The sequence below is a fragment of the Vigna unguiculata genome, chromosome 9 (assembly GCF_004118075.2).
Source record: "Vigna unguiculata cultivar IT97K-499-35 chromosome 9, ASM411807v1, whole genome shotgun sequence".
Lineage (NCBI taxonomy): Eukaryota > Viridiplantae > Streptophyta > Magnoliopsida > Fabales > Fabaceae > Vigna > Vigna unguiculata.
Genome location: NC_040287.1, coordinates 5,573,887 through 5,593,878, shown reverse-complemented (window position 1 = coordinate 5,593,878; position 19,992 = coordinate 5,573,887). Strand labels below are relative to the sequence as shown.

Genomic DNA, 19,992 nt, shown 5'->3' with positions numbered 1-19,992 from the left:
GCTTGTTACTCTTGTCTGGAATGATGAGTGGCCCTCTAAAACTTGGACTATAATTACAGTTTGTGATTTTTGATTTACTTGTGGTTTGAGTGATTTTAATATGTTTACGCGAAGGTGAAGATATATGGATTCCGATTCTTAATTCTTTATATTTTCTCAATAATTTTTTTTTGAATTATGTGTTTTTTAGTCCACATTAATGTAATTTAACATTAGGATGTGAAAATTTGTCAATTTCTTAATTTAAACTCATGACCTTATATAAGTACGGGCAAATATAGTAATTAGATCACTTGAATTGTGTTGACAGTGGAGAGTTATAAACACAGATTATTAAGTATCAAAAAATTAAAGTTAATATTATTAAAGGTTAAATATGTTTTTGGTCCCTTAATTTTTAGTGGATTTTGAAATTAGTTTATTTCAAAGCTTTATTTTGAATCTATTTAGTCTTTCATTTTTTGAAATACATAGATTTAGTTCTTTTAATTAAATTTTGTTAAATTTACGTTTGAAATGTCAAATAAACTTAACAAAATGTGATTAAAAGGACTATATATGTATTTCGAAAGATAAATGACTAAATTGGTCCAAAGTTTTAAAATGAACTAATTTCAAAATTCACTAAAAGTTAAAAAATAAAAAATACATTCAACCTTATTATTAAATTAAAAAATTATATTCATTTATTTCTTAAAATTTGAAGATAAAAATATATTAAAATTTTAAATAAAGTTAAATTTCAATTTTTAATCCAAATTTAAAGACTAAAATTTACCTTGTATATAGCTAGCAAAGTAGCAAGTTGATTGATATTTCGGTAGTTATCGAAACAAAGAAGATTCTTTTGGTTTTTCTTTCTATGTTTGTCATGTTATTTATGTTCTTGATATCGTGAAATTCAATATTCTTTTGAGAAGATGTACACGAATCCCTCAGAAGTAAAATATTTTTTAATTCGTTTTTTTTTTCTTTATCAAAAGTCTCAAAGAATTCCATGATAATTATAATAAACATTATTTCTATCACTTTTCACTTCCATCAGGAAACAATTACATTCTTAACAAATTCTTTTAACATTTTGTTTACATCTATAAAAGATTCCACGTATGATAATAATTTTAAAACTATCATTCTAATTATAAATACTATATGTCACTTCTAACAATTATTAAAATCATCCGGAATTTACTTTACAAACTTAAATATTCTTTTTCAGTAAATTACTTTAATTTTAACAAAAACGAAGTTTGACAAATATAGTTTAGAGTTCAAAGAGTAGATTTGCAATAAAATGTATAATTTTTAAAAACCAAAATTCAAATTTAATGAGCATAATATATATATATATATATATATATATATATATATATATATATATATATATATATATATATATATATATATATATATATATATATAACCTTGTAACAAGTTCATTTTAAAATCAAATTCATAAAGTATGATATTGCATTAGGTTTGGTAAGATGTTTTCTAGATAATCAGGAAATAATTTTTAATGTAGTTTCTAACGTTGGCCATAAGAGTAAAATTTCTAACGTTGGCCATAAGTTAATTAATATTCCTCCAATAATAGTATAAGTAAGAGATGTTTGTTATTGTTGTGCCAATTCATCTTGTATACTCCATAAAAAAACAAATAATGAAGGTTATGACTTCAAACGATGTTATATCCTCCATTTGTAATGATAATTAGATGTTATATCTTTTATTCGTTCACAAATGGAACCACGTTGAATTTATTTAGAAAACATAAGAACTCAATAGAGTCGATAACAAAAGTAGGAAAAAATAAATCTTCTAAGAAACCAAATTACAAAATAACTCTAAACACGTACATAAATTTTTGAAAGCTATCAAATTATGTTTAATCTTTAGAGATGCGAAAAGTATATTCAAATGCTGGAGGGATCTATATAAATTTTTTCTAGGATGTATTTAGTATTTTAGAAACTTTGCACATTAACTTTATGTAAATACTACATTAATCACATTAATTCTTAAATATGTTTAAGGTTCTTAAAATATGGTGGATTTTCACTTTAACTACTTGATAAATTTCTTTTACAAGCAACTTATAAATTAAATATTTTGGTTTAAGAACACACTTTTATGTACGGAGAGATGACAAATTTCATTTTAACTCACGAGCCAACTTAATTCACTATGAGTTTGAACTTGGTTGAGTTTGAAAAAATTTAGAGTTTTTAATGTCGGTCAAAAACCCGGAGGTTATATGAGTTCGAACCAGGTTGAAGGTGAGTTGATTTGCATCCCACTAACAACAATCCTTTATTAGCTTTTTTATTATCTTCACAAGTTTTTTAATAATTATTTACTATTTTTAATTTGTGTAGATTTACTATTTAATCTTTTTAAATACTATAATGTTGTTCAGTAATGTTTGAATATTTTGGATGTTTAATTTATTTATTTGCTAATTGACACTTTAATTTTTAATTACTATATTTATAGTAATATTTGGTAAAATAAGTGAACACTTTTGATTGTATTGCTTTGAAATAAGGAGTGAAATCAATCTACTTTCATTGTACTATAATAAATATATAAAATAATAAATTGAAAGAATAAAATATCTTCAAGTGGGTCAAGAAAAGGTAGTATGAGTTGGAGTTTCCAACCTGCCAACTCATTATGGCCCGACCCGTCTAGCCTGTCCTGACAATCTTTTTTTTTTTGTTTAAAAATTAAAAATAATTAAAAATAATAAATTTCTATATTATGTGAACATATTTATATATAAAAAAATTACAAACAAAAATTTTAAAAAGTTAAAAGAAAATTAAAAAAAAAACTAAAATAAAAAAAAGGTGACGGGTCAGTGCCAAGGTGAGACAAGTAGCAATGTCCAACCCGTTTTTTAATGACAGACCAATTTTACCCAATCCATTTATGAACCAAAGGTGGGACGGACCAAAACAGATCAAATTAACTCGTTTTGTCACTCCTAATCTAAATTACAAAATTATTTGCTCACAAAAAAGTGAGTTAGATGACTCCTTTTTAGGAACCAACCCAACCCGTAGGAATTGGAGTGAGTCACTTTGACACTCCAATGTAAAATTAGTTGATTTTATTGTTCACATTCTAGATGAATAAATATGTCAGATCAGGAGTGTTAAAAAATCAGCAAAATAGGCATTAAGTGATTTTTGTTACTTATAATAATACACGTAATCATATAATGAGAAAGATAGATTATGATAAATAAAAAGAATTTAAAAATATTTCAAGGAAGAATTCAAAGAAACTATAATATTTGAGAAAAAATATAAATAAATATTTTTTTAAAGACTTAAACCAAAAATTTATAATTGATTTTATAAATTCGTTGATACTTCTATAGTATTGCATGCAAACTAATATAGTCTTAAACTTATACATTAAATAATCCAAATAAAATTATTTATTTTTTCAAGCATTATTATTAATGACATTAAATTTAAACATTAAATACAATAAGTAGTAGCATTAATTATATATTACGTTAGTATCACTAAATACGTCCATATGTTTTATGATGTATAGTAATTTTGATAATAAATATATTATTAATTATTAATAAATGTATTTATAATTTATAAATATGATTTGATGAATCATGATGATACATCTTAATAACTTGAAATAATAATTAGGTTTAATTAGTCGTATGGTACCAATTCTAATTATTTGGATGTATCAGTGTGGTACCAGATTTTAAAAAGATGTCAATTAATTTCCAATTTTTTAAAATATGCCTCAATTAGGTCGCTTTAAAAAAATGATTAATTCCGTTAATGATATTGATATTTAAAATGACTTACACAATAAAGTATTGATATTTATATTAGAATTTAATGGTAAAAGTTATGAATAAAGTTAAAATAGGGGGCCATGCCCCCCTCCCCGAAAGAAATTGATTTTTTTTATATTATTGGTATTTTGAATTTCTGTATATATTATATATATAAATATTAAAAGATATATTACAAATTAATGATGATTAAATCAAATATTTTATTATAGATATTAAGAAATATATGATGATTAAATCAAATATTTTATTTCTTTTATAAACATAATAATTAATATTAATAAATAATAAAATATAAAATTAAACATAATAAAAAATAAAAAGATTTATCAATATATTTTTAATTATTTTTTTTCTATTATGGCTTGAGTTTTTTATAAATTGTTTTCATCTCTCATTTTCACATGTTTTCTTTTGTTTTTGAAGAGAACAAAAAAATCTACTTTTTTCTACTCTTATTTCTCCTCTGTTCTCTCCCATTCTCGAGGAAGAAAGGAAGAAGGTAATTCTTTCGTTTCAATTGATAGTGAATTGTTAGTTTAATAATTTATTTAATGAATCTCTTTTATATTAATTTTTTATTTTATGAACATAGAAGAAAAAGTATTGTACTCCGTGTTATTTTTTTATTACCGAATTTTAATTGTGGTTCATTATATGTTTGAGTTTCTGACATATTGTTCTCATCGCTCATTCTCACCTATTTTCTTTTATTTCTGAAGAGAAAAAGATCTATTATTTTTGCTCTCATCTCTTAGCTATTATCTTCTATCTCCGAAGAAATAAAGAAGAAGGTAATTATCTCTTGTCTCATTTGATAGTGAAATATTAGTTTAATAATTTATTTAATGAGCCTTTTGTATATTAATTTTTTGTTTTATGAACATAGAAAAAGTATTATACTTTGTGTTTTTTCATAATTGAATTTTAAGTGTGATTTTATTATCATCGAATTTTCTTTGACAATAATTAAATGTATTAGTGACAATAATTAAATGTATAAATTTTGGATGTATTATTTTGGCTTCCCCAACAATGTTGGTCAAGATCCGCCACCAGACTTAATTGAGTCACTTTTTCAAAAGTTGACTCTCGATTGACACTTTTTTTAAAAGCGAACACCAAAATGACATATCTGAATGAGAGTGAATACCATCTGACTAATTAAACCATAATAATTATTAAGACAAAGAGTTTAAAAGATAGACTTTGATACCATAATGTTCTTACTTATATATTAAAAGTTAATCTTATCTTTAGTCGATATATGACCTACAATAACCCGTCACACTTAGACATGAATATGTGTACGTGAGACTAAATATTTATTAGTTTACGGTCTAATAATGAGTGACATGGTAAGTTTAATAAATCTTGTTAAAATAAATTTTAGAATTATAATGATAAATGAACTTAAAACTAACTCATACTCAAAATCGATTTGGAAAAAATTGTTTCCTAAATTGACATATTTCTTAATATCAGGGAGTCTTAAAAAGTTGAGGGTTATCTTTTCTAAGATATAAATATTTTTTTGTTAAAAAATGTTTTGTTTAGAAAGTAAAAATAAATTATCTTTTACACAATATTAATGATCCAAAAAATATTATTGTTTAGAAAATTTAATAGATTCAATTAAAAATAAACAAATTTTAAAACAATCTATTCTTTAATTAAATTTTATTTATTTTTCATTAAGCATTTATGCAGCTATAAAAACAGACGTATAGTTTCCTTGTCCTCCACTGGATATGCAACTCATCTAACACATTTTGACGAATTGCAGTGTGACAGAAAGAACATGTCTTCATCAAACATCCCTCATTTGGTGCTTCAATCTTCTTCCAACCATCAGAAAATGCCTGTGATTGGATTTGGCACTGCTTCAACATCTTCCACCATTGACACCAAAGAGGCAGTGTTAGAAGCTATCAAATCAGGTTACAGACACTTTGATACTGCTGCAATATATGGCTCTGAGCAACCCCTTGGAGAAGCCATAGCTGAAGCACTTCAACTTGGCCTCATAGCTTCCAGAGATGAACTCTTCATCACTTCCAAACTCTGGTGCACTGATAACTTTCCTCATCTTGTTCTTCCTGCCCTCCAAAAAACGCTTCAGTAAGTGCACAATTCGTCGATTACATGTGTACATGCATTTGCATAACCCCTGGATGAAAACCACTCTACACACTCACTTTTAAGTATGTTCTACAATTCTGTGTATATTATGATATAAGTCGCGAACCTAAGTTTATAAGTTTTAGGAATTTAAATGAGTCTAAGTTTCACATTAAATAAAAATAAGAAAGTAGATAATGATCCACAAATTTATTATCTTAAGATTTTAGGTTAAAAATAGTGTCAATATCTTATATGTTTGGACTCAAATCTCGTTGATTTCTAATTAATTTTTACGGATCAGGTGTATGAAGTTGGAATATGTAGATCTTTATTTGATTCACTGGCCCATTTCTGTGAATCCTGGAATATGGGGATTTCCTTTTCCTGAAGAGGCCCTATCATCATTTGACTCAAAGGGCGTGTGGCAAGCAATGGAGGAGTGTCAAAAGCAAGGCCTTACAAAATTGATTGGAGTTAGCAATTTCAGTTGTCATAAACTTGAAAATCTGCTCTCTTTTGCTACTATTCCTCCTTCTGTCAATCAAGTAAGCGCATAAATTTATAATCATGTTTTCACAATCATACCTTGATTATAAATATATAAATTTATATGAAATTTAAAATTTAAATAAAGTAATTTTTATTATACCATTTTCTGTCTTTTAATCTTTTAATTTATATAAAAATGAATTGAATTTTGGGTTTAATATGATGAAACAGATTGAGTTGAATCCTACTTGGCAACAAAAGAAGTTGAGAGAATTCTGCGAAAAGAAGGGTATAGTTGTAACTGCGTATAGTCCTTTGGGATCAGGAAGCTTTTGGGGTTCCAATGGAGTCATGGACAATGAATTCCTCAATCAAATTGCAGAAGCTCATGACAAATCTGTTGCTCAGGTAACAATTTTTACTTCAAAAGTATGAATATATATCTATGTTTGTGTTGAGACTAACCTAGTTATTTGTGGTTTATTAGGTATCTCTTAGATGGTTGTATGAGTTAGGGGTAACTGCTGTGGTTAAGAGCTACAACAATGAGAGAATGAAGCAAAATTTGGAAATATTTGATTGGTCATTGACCAAAGATGACTATGAAAAAATTGATGAAATCAAGCAGAGTAGAATATTCAGCATTGGACCAGAAGATATTTGGGATGAAGAAAATTAACAATACTATGAATGTTATTCAAAACACCTCATTTACTTTGCTATGAACTTTCCTTTCATCTTAAGTTTTAGGTTTAATAAAATATGATTTTCATGCATCCCAAGAAAATCATATCTTTTATCATTTGCAACATGAATGAAATAAAAATTATTAGTTGGATTGTCTTATTTTGTTTTACAATTTATAAATGACAAGAAGTAGTTTAAAAGTCTAATTGGATGATAATAATATTAACTTTTTTAATTTCTCATCACCTCTATAATAAGTTAAACTAATTTATGTTTGCTATCTTTATATTTTATTTACACTATAATAAGGCTATATATTAAATTGAATCACTATATATGATTGAGAATCTAAATGTGAATTTAAGTCTTACATTGAATAAGAATGAGAGAATTGAACCTCACACAAGGATAATGGGTCAGGTAAGTGAGTCATATATTGCCTTAAGATTTTGGATTAAAAGTGGTGTCAATCATTTATACGTAGATTGGACTCACACTCATTAGTGTTATATCTTTCCGATAATCCTCTTTCGAAAGACTCAACATAATAAATATATATATATATATATATATATATATATATAATATTAATATTAATATTAATTAATTAGGAATTATAGAAATTTTAGTCATTTTTTAATAGAATAAATGTTTCATTCAATTGATTAAAAGATCTGTCCATAAAAAAAGCGTGATGAGTGTAGTTGCCAATAATATCACATGTTCGAGAGAAGGAGGTGACGACGAAGCAAGTAGAAAATAATAACAAGCAACCAGAAGAAATGATGATGGATTTTCACGTTCAATACTTGATAATTTTCTTTTTCAAATTAGGTAACTAATAAAGTAAATATTTTGAATTAAGTCCATCATTCTGTGTACCATTAGTTGGTTTTATTATTCACGTTTTAGATGGCTTAAAATGTGTCACACTAGAGTGTTAAAAAAATCAGTAATATGCATTAAGTCATTTTTTTACTTATAATATTACACATAACCATATAATGAAAAAGATAAATTGTTATGATAAAAAAATTTAAAATCAAAAAATAAATTTTAAAATATTTTAAGGAGCGATTGGAAGAGACTATAATATTATACAGAGAGTATAATTAAGTATTTTTTAAGGAATTAAACAAAAAAATTATAATCGATTAAATGCGGGGTTTGGACAAATAATTTATGGGTATTTAAAAAAAACTAAATTCATTCTTTAAGTCATTAATATAGGCTTAAATAAAATATATAATAATAATTACAAGTCACATCTAATAAATATTAGTATTTCATGCACATTAATATTGGCTTAAATTTATACATTAAATATTTTAAATAAAACTATTAGAAAAATGTTAACAGATGTCCTTCGATGTATAATTAATGATCTTTTATTCCAATACATTTATGTTAAAATATGAAATAATTAACTCATTAACTAAATGAAGTCAGAAAAAAATTAAATAAAGTCTTAAATTCATATTTTATTTTATTTTTTTAACATTTAGATGTTTAATATTTTATTACTTGTTAATTGATGTTCTTACCGATCCGAGCATACTATGTGAAGACTTCAATTCCAAGTTTTCCTAACTCCAACAACACACTCTAAATCGGGGTTATTAGGTATTCGTCCTTCTCAAATCGAACGAAGTTGTGCCTGTAAACACTCTAACGTTCAAGTTCAAGTTTGTCTAGTACATCAAATGACAACAAATACAATTATCTTGATGTAGTAGAATGAGGTCTTCCTTTTACTTGGATGAGCCTCTTCCATTTAACTAAATTACCTTGATTAGTTTTTGTTTTCTCTAGTAATTTAAGTTTTTTTCTTATGATTAATTATATTTTAATTTTTAACAACTATGGGAATAAAAGAGAAACAATAAAAAAAAAAAAGAAACATACAAAACGTTCAAATTATTTTATTATTTTTTAATTTTTTTTGTTCATCAAATAAAACAATTATAATCATACTACACTTATGGGATTTGTCCTCTAAATACAATAAAATTGCATTAACGATTATTGAGATAAAACTTTTTTTTGTAAAATTCAATGTTTATTAATTTAATTTTTTTCAAATACTATTATTTATGACATTAAATTTAAATATTAAATACAATAAATAGTAATATTAATTATATATCACGTTTAACGTATCATTAAATACATACATATGTTAGGATATGCTTAGTAATTTTGATAATAAATATTTTATTAATTATTAACGAATATATTTAACCTCAAATGATAATTATTAACAATAAGAGGTTAAAAGATAGAGGCATCAAACTTCTTAGTAGAAACACCTGCTTTACTTTGCTATGAACTTCCCTTTCATCATAAGTTTTAGGTTTAATAAAATATGATTTTACTACAAGAAAATCATACGTTCAATCATTTGCTACATGAATCTAATAAAAGTTATTAGTTACACTATCTTGATTGTTTCACAATTTTAAAAATGACATGAATTATCTTTAAAAGTCTAATTGGGTATGAGTAATACTAATTTTTTTCAACTTGGAATTCTTATCACCTCTTTATAATAAGTTAAACTAATTTATATTTGTTATCTTTATATTTTATTTACGCTCTGATAAGGATATTAAACTGGACCACTATATGACAAGTCAATTTCATGTAGATAGCTAATATAATATAATCAAAGTAATATTAATTAATCTAATTAATTAATACTATTTTTTAATATTTTTATTTATTTTATATTTTCTTTTTACACGAGAGTGTTTAACATTATTAATTTAAGTGTTTAATAACATAAATATTTCATTTATTAGGTAATATAAAAAACTTATATTCTTTATTTATAATTATTAATTTTTGTTTCATTTTAAAAATTATTTTGTTTTGCTAAAACAAATTTTATTATTTCTCAACTGTTCGACTAAGTTAATGTTTGATTTTTTTAGATTCCTAAGATTTTTTTCATCTTATCATAACTTTAATTATACATTTATTTTTTTTTTGTACGATTTTATTTAATGGTCTATAAAATTATTTTCATTTGATAATTGTTTTTTCATATTTTTATTTGTTGTATATTTTTATCATGTAAAATACTGTTTTAATATTTTTTATATAATTATTTTATTTTCTAACTCGAATGTGAGGTTTTATCACTATAGTTGTCTAAATAAATATTATATAATATAATTATTTAATGTAATTGCTATGCTTTTTTTAATCGCTATCCAACATATGTTGAAGTTTAAAAAATTAAATATTTATGTTAAATTTCAATTATTCTTAGTTTAATATTTGTTTTTTGTGTGATTTTGATCAAGTGATTTATTATAATTTTTATTAGTGTACAAAAAAAATTTCATTAACTTAAAAATTTGAATTAACATACATTTAAAATATTTTTAAATTTAGATATTCGTTTTCCTTCTATAATTTAAAAAAAAAATTAAATTTTATCAACTAGATAACATTAATGTTTGCAAATTTAATAAATGTTTTGGTTCTCATGAAATTTTATTTGATATTATAATTTGAAAAGTATACAATTATAATTTCTTTATAAATATTTGATATTAAAGAAAATAGAATACCCTCCTTTTAATATTAAATATTTTATTATTTTATAAAAATAATTAATTAATATTGAAACGGTAAGAAAGTGAGTACGGGGACAAGTATATTCCTGTTACTTGGTGAGGATGGGAAATGAAACAAGAACTTAATACCCAGTTTGTTTGAGTACGGGAAATGATGATGATTTTTTTTTCTTTGAGGATGGGTATAAAACAGTGAAACCCATCCCCTCCGCACCCAGTTGTCATCCCTAGACATAATACATGAAAATAATAATCATAATAGCATGTATACCTTATATATGCATGAACTCTTATTGATAAATTTGAAATCCCAATTTTCTTTATTTTATTGATTATTAGTTTAATTTAACAATTTTTTGTCCTAATTATTATATTAAAATATGTTATATTACATTTTAAATTAGGAATCACAATGAATGACTGTCCACCCTAATTTGACTTATTTGTCATCTTTGATCTACTCCTCATTTTGCCAACAAAAACTTGTCCATCATAAAAAAATGTGGACTAATTTTTTTAATGCACCCCAAATTACATTTGACCCAATAGCATGTAGGCCGAACCACGTAAAGAATTATTTATTTTGTAATTTTCTTATCTATTTATAGGATGTAAAATACTAAAGTGTGAAATTTTAATAATCTGTATTTTTATTTAATTAAATTGAATAAATAATAAATTTTATAAGTCCATTTCTTAAAATAAATAGTATTCGGAGAAACGAAACCTCAAACAAAAATAAAAAAATAGAAATTGTAATGACGGTAAAAATTAGATTACCTTATTAAAAATAATCTCATTGGACTCAATGGCAGATGTTTATGAAAATTAAAATTAAATAAATTTTTATTTCTTTTATAAATGTCAATGTTAATGAATAATAAAACATAAAATTAAATATAACAAAATATAAAATTATTAATATTTTTTTTATTTTCTCTTTACTTATATCTTGAATTACTTAATTTGTGTTCACTTCCCATTCTGTCATTTGCTCTCTTTTGTTTTTTGAAGAAAAAAAAAATTGAACCCAAACTTCTTTTTTCTCTTACTTATCATATGTTTTTCATTCTTAAAAAAATGTAACTCTTTGATGTCCGTCTTGATATTGAAATATTATTTTTATAGTATAATATTTTGTTTATAGTATTTTTTTATGAACACACGAGAAAAATTAATTGTTATGTTCTTTGTCATGATCTAATTTTAATTATGATAGTTTATTTTTTAATTCTTGAGGATGATTGGTTATAAAGCTTTTGACATTGACAATGCTTAGAAGCTTTTGACATCGTAGATATATACATTGTTGTGAAAAAAATTTATCCTTTGGACTTTAGTGAACAAGAGAAGATTAGTTTAAAATTTCAACTTCGGTATCTTATTATTGATATTTCTAATCATGCATAATTGAAGAATTTATCAATGATGCTTGAATTATATAAATCTTTGGCAAGAAGAGGGAAGTCAAGAATATTTACTTGATTGGTTATTTAATTTGTCTTAGTTTAACTTGTTTTTATCAGTTGGAAATCAAAGTGTCAGTCTAAGTCTCACATTGAGTAAAATTGAGAAAGTTGAGCAGCATATAAAGATGAAGACGAAATATTGTCACACTTAAAAGAAACTCACACAACATGTTATGTTTTGTTATTAGATTTTAAGGATTTAAGTTTATATATATCAATCCATCTTATCCATCGTTGACACTTGTCCCACACTTTTTATTGCCGACCTGCTGATGACCTATTGACCTATTCTGAATAGTCATTTCTACTAAATTATGTTTTTATTCTTTTTTAATTACAATAAAATTCTTGTATTTAGTTGTTAATACATTAATTATCAGATTGTATTATATAAGTTTAATAAATAAGTACTGCAAATTTTAAATTTTAGAATCCAAACCTCCACTACATTTGGCCGACAAATTTATCCCCAACTCACCCAAACAATCCTGTTTGCATTTCCACCACTAATGATAAGAAGGATTTTTGAGTTCTATCAACATTTTTTGTAAGTACTGCAAATTTTAAATTTTAGAACCCAACCCTCCACTACATTTGGCAGACAAATTTGTCCCCTACTCACCCAAACAATCCTGTTTCCATTTTCCACCACTAATCGATAAGAAGGATTTTTTAGTTCTATCAACATTTTTGTGACTTCCTTTGGAAAGTGAAGAGAAGTATAATATAGTAAACTTGATAGGACTACTTCCACTTCACATCACAAACTTAATTTCCTAGATTGCGAGTCTTTTTCATAGGTTTCCATTGCCTACTACTTTAACATCAAATTCACACTCGCAGTTTCGCAGAAAATGAATGGTGTAGAAAATTAGAGGACGTGATTATCATATTATCTCATCAACATTAAAATTGAACAGTTTGAAAGTTTACTTTTAAACAAGGAAAAAAAAATCAAAGCTTATTAGGGTAATTTCCTTTTACTGCTATAACTTATATATATTTACATGGTTAAATGGATTTTCGGTACTTCTAAAGTTATCCTATTGAAATTGACACCTCCAGAGAATATTCCGTGTTTCTTTATCTCTAATATTTAATAAACATATTCATTTTATTCTCACAGTAATTTTGACAATATATACTATAACATGGATGTTGGTATGTGACATTATTAGGATTAACATATTATTAAAACCATTAGTTTATATCTGTCATAATCTTTGTTTTGAAGAAAGAAAATATCATTAGTTATTTTATACTGATAACTAGTAACGTAAATTGCACGACACTATTTGGAAGGGTTAAATTTTGTAGCTTATACGTATAATCCTTTCTATAAATAACCAAATATTACTCATCCCACAATTTAAGATAATGATTTAATTGAGAATCAACTTATTAAAACTCTGACATGTGCAATGACATAAGTAGTTTTCAATTATTGAAATTAAGTATGTCTATAAAAGGAGCTCCAAGGTTCCTCATCTAAACACATTTTGACGAATTACATTGTGGCAAAAAGAAAATGTCTTCATCAAACATCCCTTATGTGGTGCTCCAATCTTCTTCCACCCATCACAAAATGCCTCTGATTGGATTTGGCACTGCTTCAATATCTTCCACCATTGACACCAAAAAGGCAGTGTTAGAAGCTATCAAATCAGGTTACAGACACTTTGATACTGCTACAATATACGGCTCTGAGCAACCTCTTGGAGAAGCCATAGCTGAAGCACTTCAACTTGGCCTCATAGCTTCCAGAGATGAACTCTTCATCACTTCCAAACTCTGGTGCACCGATAACTTTCCTCATCTTGTTCTTCCTGCCATCCACAAAACGCTCAAGTAAGTGCAGAATTTGTCGATTACATGTACATGCATTTGCATTAAACTCCATCAGAATCTTGTAAATTTCAAAGTCTATCTTAACGAAACTTGTTATTTGTTGGATATATCGTTCCATTTATCAGATCATCTAATAATATATAATCACACATTCTAGATGTCTAAACATAAATTGATGTGTTGGAGATCTCATTAACTAACTTGTAAGACAAAACAATTTTATATTATATAAGTAGATACAAACTTTACTTTAAGTTTGTTAAAGCATACATGAAATCTAAGAGACAACCCAAGGCCTACATTCAGCAATACTTAACAAAAAAGCAATTTTTCTGACAAAAACTGTAAATCCTTATACAACTTTTTCTAACAAAATTATAAACCTTCATACAATTTTTTCAAGACAAAACTACAAATATTTTTTGTGCAATTTTTTGTGGACTAAGACTATAAACCCCTTTTTGTGCAGCTTTTCTGCAAAAGTCGTAAACCTTTGTCATGATACATAACTACCTAAGTTCTCTATGCACTCAAGAGACATATTGAATATTGAATTATGGTGACAACTCCAAAAACAATTCTTTATTTTTATAATGTTTTCTACCACTATCTTCTTCATATTATTGATGTGGAATTTTAGTGAATACTCACTTAAAAATCAATACTTAATTATAAGCTGATTTTATAAAATGGAGTTAGTTTCACCAATTTATGGAAAATTACTTTTTTATCTTACTTTTTTTAAAAGATTACTTCTTATAATTTTGAAATTAAAAAAAAATATTATGAGAGGGTTTGAAAAATGTATTATTTACATAATCTCTATCACATACTGAAGCAACTTTGTTGTGCGGAGCCCAAAACTAATGCAGGTGTCTGAAGTTGGAATATCTGGATCTTTATTTGATTCACTGGCCCATTTCTGTGAATCCTGGAACTTCGGAATTTCCTTTTCCTGAAGAGACCCTAACATCATTTGACTTAAAAGGCGTGTGGCAAGCAATGGAGGAGTGTCAAAAGCAAGGCCTTACAAAATTCATCGGAGTTAGCAATTTCAGTTGTCATAAACTTGAAAACCTGCTCTCTTTTGCAACTATTCCTCCTTCTGTCAATCAAGTAAGCGCATAAATTTATAATCATGTTTTCACAATCATACCTTGATTATAAATATATAAGTTTATATGGAATTTAAAATTTAAATAAAGTGATTTTTATTTACCATTTTCTGTCTTTTAATCTTTTAATTTATATAAAAATGAATTGAATTTTGGGTTTAATACGATGAAACAGATTGAATTGAATCCTACTTGGCAACAAAAGAAGTTGAGAGAATTCTGCGAAAAGAAGGGTATAGTTGTAACTGCGTATAGTCCTTTGGGATCAGGAAGCTTTTGGGGTTCCAATGGAGTCATGGGCAATGAATTGCTCAATCAAATTGGAGAAGCTCATGGCAAATCTGTTGCTCAGGTAACAATTTTTACTTCAAATTCCTTTCTCAACCTCTCAGATGTCAAATTTCAATGGCGAAACATACAAGTATATAGTTCATATTTTGATGTGTTGGAAAAATCCGTGAGAAAATCACTTTATTAATAAAATAAATACAAGAAAATATATAGACAATTCTTTCGTGTTCTCTAACCCCAAGTACATCTACACCCTCCAAAATAATAATTTAACTAAAACCTCACAAAACTCTTATTGAAAGAATATAAAAAATAAGAATAAAAATAGTCAAATACAAGTTTGAAGTGTCCTAAGAATTTCCATGCCATCTACAACAATTTTCCCCTCAGCTATTGTCCAACTAGGAATCTCACTCTTGGATTGTGACTTAGCCTACTTAGTCTCCGTCACGGGACAATTGTACAACCCCCAACAATGTCTCCCTTAACAATTGTCTACCAGGAGTCGAACTCGTGACCTTGGCTCTCATACTCATAAATAACTTATGTAAAATAAAATGTCTTTTTTGTAGTATCGAGACTAAAACCTATCAATGATAATTATTGTAGAGGTGTAACACACTACTCTTTAAGGATTTACTTAATGAGTATGGTAATAAAATCTTTTAGTGATATTAATGAAATAAAATACATAGATAACGCTGTAACTTTGTTAACATGATAAAGATCATAGTATATCTTTTACACCTATGTGAACAATAACATGTTTTGGCTAGAACTAATTTAAGTCTCTTCTAAAACTTTAACTAGAACATTCAATATATCTTACCTCGATCTTGTATAATTTTTAGTATATTTATAAGAAATTTATATATTAGTCGGATATCCTCATCTTGTCTCTTATTGTTTATGTTTCAATCATAATATTATTATTTTTCAATAAAGCACTCTAATTGATTTTCTTTTTCAGATATCAATTTATCTCGCTTATATTAAAGTCATCATAAATATATTTCTTTTATAAATAACAATTGAATATTATGTATAATATCTCATTCCTTAATACATATTACAATCAGTTCCTTATATAATTCGATAATATACTAAACAATACAAAATTCTTCTATCTTAAACTTTGTTTATTAATGTGGTTAATATATAGAGTACGTACAAATTATATAAAGTTGTTGGGAAAAATCCTCCAAGAATTACTTTATTAATGGAAAAATAAAATAAACACACAAAAAAAAAATACATAAACAACTCTTCCATATCTTTGATATTTTTTAAAGTAATAATTTAATCCAAACCTCACAACACTCTTATTATAAGAGTATAAGAAATAAGAAGAGTCAAATACAAATTTCGGGACAACACTTTATTATAAGAGTATAAGAAATAAGATGAGTCAAATACAAATTTTAGGGCAAAGAACATAATAAACTTAGATTCCATTATATAATCACTAACATTCACACCTGGTTATCCTAGGCGATGTGAGACTTTTCAAAACATGTTATTTTCATCGACCCAACATGATGAAACATAAAAACAAAATAATATGATGTAGTTAAGCATTTTGCTTTCAATATTTATCCTTGTAGGGAAGAGATTATATAAATGTCATATAAATCCAACTTGTATAAGAGATTCACACTACTTTCAATAAAAATCTTAAAACAATGATTTTTTGATATGGTATATTCAACTTTATTTCTTTATACAATTTAAACCCAAAAGAACGAAAATATATCACATTGACAAGTTTGTATATATTTGTGTTTGTGCCAACCCTAACCTAGTTCTTTGTGATGTATTAGGTATCTCTTAGATGGTTGTATGAACTAGGGGTAACTATTGTGGTTAAGAGCTACAGCAAGGAGAGAATGAAGCAAAATTTGGAAATATTTGATTGGTCATTGACAAAAGATGACTATGAAAAAATTGATGAAATCAAGCAGAGTAAGATATTCAAGATGGGTCCAGAAGAAATTTGGAATGAAGAAAATTATCGCAATGATATGAATGTTGATCAAGACACATGATTTACTTTGCTATGAACTTTCCTTTCATCTTAAGTTTTAGGTTTAATAAAATATGATTTTCATATATTCCAAGAAAATTATTAGTTTTACAATTTATAAATGACAAGAAGTAGCTTTAAAAGTTTAATTGGGTGAGACTAATATTAACTTTTTTAATTTCTCATTACCTCTTTATAATAAATAAACTAATTTATGTTTGTTATCTTTATATTTTATTTACGCTAATTTAAATGTAGATATCTAATGTGAATATTACAATATAATTAATATTAATTAGTTAGGAATTATAGAAATTTTAGTCATCCTTTACATGCATTCATATTAATATATTTAAATTATAATTTTTTAATATCAATTATACATTATTTAAATAATTTAGTATATCTTATATATAACAACAATAAAATAACGATAGTTTTTTTTTTTTCGCAATGCAACATGAATATACCATAATGATCACCATTTTTTTTTCTTACACTCATAGGTATACATATCAAATGGGTATTATTGAAATTATATGGAATATGATCATAATTAAAATTATTTTTAACTAGTTCAAACTTTATTTTTAATAGAATAAATTCAAAACGTTGTACAAACATAACACAAAAAAAGAATACAGAAATACTAGTATACGAAAGCATGAGCTATAAAATAAAAATAGTATACGAAAGCATGTGCTATAAAATAAAAATAAATACTAAAGTACTCTTAGGAACAATTGTTAAACTCATCCAAAATTTACTTTACAAACTTAAATAATATTTTTCAAAAAGTAACTTTAATTTTCACTCAGAAAGTTTGACAAATATAACTTTAGAATTGAAAGAGTAAATTTGCTATAAAGTTTATAATTTTCAAGAATCAAAATTGAACTCCATTTTGAATAGAAGTTTGGGGTAACACTCACTAGGAATCGAGGTGTCCGTTGAGAAACTTTAAGAGGTTATTTTTGATGTCAGCGAGATCACATCACGAGGTGATAGACGAACCATATTTCACTACGTCACTTTACACAACGATATAAAAAATTATGATCAAAATTATAAAAATTATGATTTAAAGATTAGACCACAGTTTTTTAAGCGTGATATAAGTGAGTGTAGTTATAAGTAATAAATATCGATTTTTAGTACGATAATACTTTTAAAATCATTGTTTAAAACCCTCACAATAGACAACAATTTTTCAAGTTGATTTTAGATCTAACCAATATTTTTAGACCACATTTTTACTGGTTTTGTCTAGATAGTTTAAAGCAACAGTTCTATAATCATGGATTTTCATGATATTTATACAACATTTATAAAAATATTGTTTATTATATGTTTAGACCACATTTATTTAGCCGTTGTCTAATTTAGTATGATCTAAACTACAAAATGTTGTAGTGTTTAGTTTGTTTTACACTTTTAAGCATCAGCACAAAGTTAAAGTTGAAAACTAGAGAAATTGGATTAAAATCATTCAATTCTAGGCAAATTGTGATTGATGCAGCTGAGTCGCAGAATTGAGGCTCAAGCCATAAAGCAAACCCATTATAAAGAGAAACCTCAAACACTAAACTTGAGGCTAAGCCATGAAGGCTCATTTCCAAAGAAGTTATATCAGAAGCTTAAGCATGAGAGCATGAGGCTTAGGCCATAAAAAAAAACTCTCATGAGGAGGAAATCTCAAGCACCCACCTTTAGAAGGATATAGAATGTAACTTTTATAGCTCGATCCCAAAATGTGGGGCTTAAGCCTTGACAAAGGCAATATGGAAGGATCTGAAATAAAATCTTTGTGGCTCGAGCGCCAAAACTAGTGTTGATTACAAACAAATGTCCTTCTTATGTACCACAAATTTGATTATAAGTTACACAAATCAACCATTATTATATGCACTAGGTGGTTAGTTTGAAGAGAAAAATAGGTCAAATCAGATAGACAAATGAGTGGGGCATAATAAACAAATAAGTGGGGAGATGCGTATTACTTTTCGTACAATTTTTAAAATTTTATTAATCAATCTTTTTTTTATGCTCCAAAGGGATGTCATTCTTATGTACCACAAATTTGATTACAAATTACAAAAATAACTCTTATTGTTTGCACTAGGTGGCTGGCTTGAAGAAAAATATAGGCCAAACCAGAAAGACAAATAAGTGTGGCTAATAAACAAATAGGTGGGAAGATGCGTATTACTTTTCGTATAATTTTTTAAATTTTATTAATCGATCTCTTTTTATTCTCCATAGGGATGTCATTCTGATGTACCACAAATTTGATTACAAGTCACAAAATTCAACCCTTATTGCATGCACTAGGTGGCTGGCTTGAAGAAAAAAATAGGTCAAACCAGATAGGCAAATGAGTGGGGCACATTGAACAAATATATGGAAAGTAGTTTGTTACTTTGCATACAATTTTTTAAATTTTACTAATCAATCTTTTTTTTATCATCTGAAGAGATGTACTTCTTATGTACCACAAATTTGATTACAAGTCACAAAAATCAAC

The 19,992-nt window shown here is 26.0% G+C and overlaps 2 protein-coding genes across 2 annotated transcripts; both read left to right on the top strand.

Moving 5' to 3' along the window:
- The first annotated feature begins 5,596 nt into the window (after nucleotides 1-5,596).
- Nucleotides 5,597-7,282, top strand: LOC114164472 (NAD(P)H-dependent 6'-deoxychalcone synthase-like). The gene is made up of 4 exons (XM_028049160.1): nucleotides 5,597-5,959; nucleotides 6,264-6,507; nucleotides 6,683-6,859; nucleotides 6,939-7,282. The coding sequence occupies exons 1-4, from the start codon at nucleotides 5,640-5,642 to the stop codon at nucleotides 7,128-7,130; spliced, it is 933 nt and encodes a 310-aa protein (XP_027904961.1). The 5' UTR covers nucleotides 5,597-5,639; the 3' UTR covers nucleotides 7,131-7,282.
- A 6,409-nt stretch (nucleotides 7,283-13,691) lies between these two features.
- LOC114162156 (NAD(P)H-dependent 6'-deoxychalcone synthase-like) lies at nucleotides 13,692-17,617 on the top strand. The gene is made up of 4 exons (XM_028045948.1): nucleotides 13,692-14,039; nucleotides 14,912-15,155; nucleotides 15,330-15,506; nucleotides 17,266-17,617. Exons 1-4 carry the CDS (start codon nucleotides 13,720-13,722, stop codon nucleotides 17,488-17,490), a joined length of 966 nt encoding a protein of 321 aa, XP_027901749.1. The 5' UTR covers nucleotides 13,692-13,719; the 3' UTR covers nucleotides 17,491-17,617.
- Nucleotides 17,618-19,992: the final 2,375 nt, after the last annotated feature.

What these genes read in the sequence shown, in the direction of transcription:
- LOC114164472 (XM_028049160.1), top strand. Translation starts at nt 5,640, where the DNA reads ATGTCTTCATCAAACATCCCTCATTTGGTGCTTCAATCTTCTTCCAAC. An exon ending in GCCCTCCAAAAAACGCTTCA is followed by an intron (nt 5,960 to 6,263) that starts GTAAGTGCACAA and finishes TTTACGGATCAG; the next exon opens with GTGTATGAAGTTGGAATATG. An exon ending in ATGACAAATCTGTTGCTCAG is followed by an intron (nt 6,860 to 6,938) that starts GTAACAATTTTT and finishes GTGGTTTATTAG; the next exon opens with GTATCTCTTAGATGGTTGTA.
- LOC114162156 (XM_028045948.1), top strand. Translation starts at nt 13,720, where the DNA reads ATGTCTTCATCAAACATCCCTTATGTGGTGCTCCAATCTTCTTCCACC. An exon ending in GCCATCCACAAAACGCTCAA is followed by an intron (nt 14,040 to 14,911) that starts GTAAGTGCAGAA and finishes AAACTAATGCAG; the next exon opens with GTGTCTGAAGTTGGAATATC. An exon ending in TTCCTCCTTCTGTCAATCAA is followed by an intron (nt 15,156 to 15,329) that starts GTAAGCGCATAA and finishes ACGATGAAACAG; the next exon opens with ATTGAATTGAATCCTACTTG.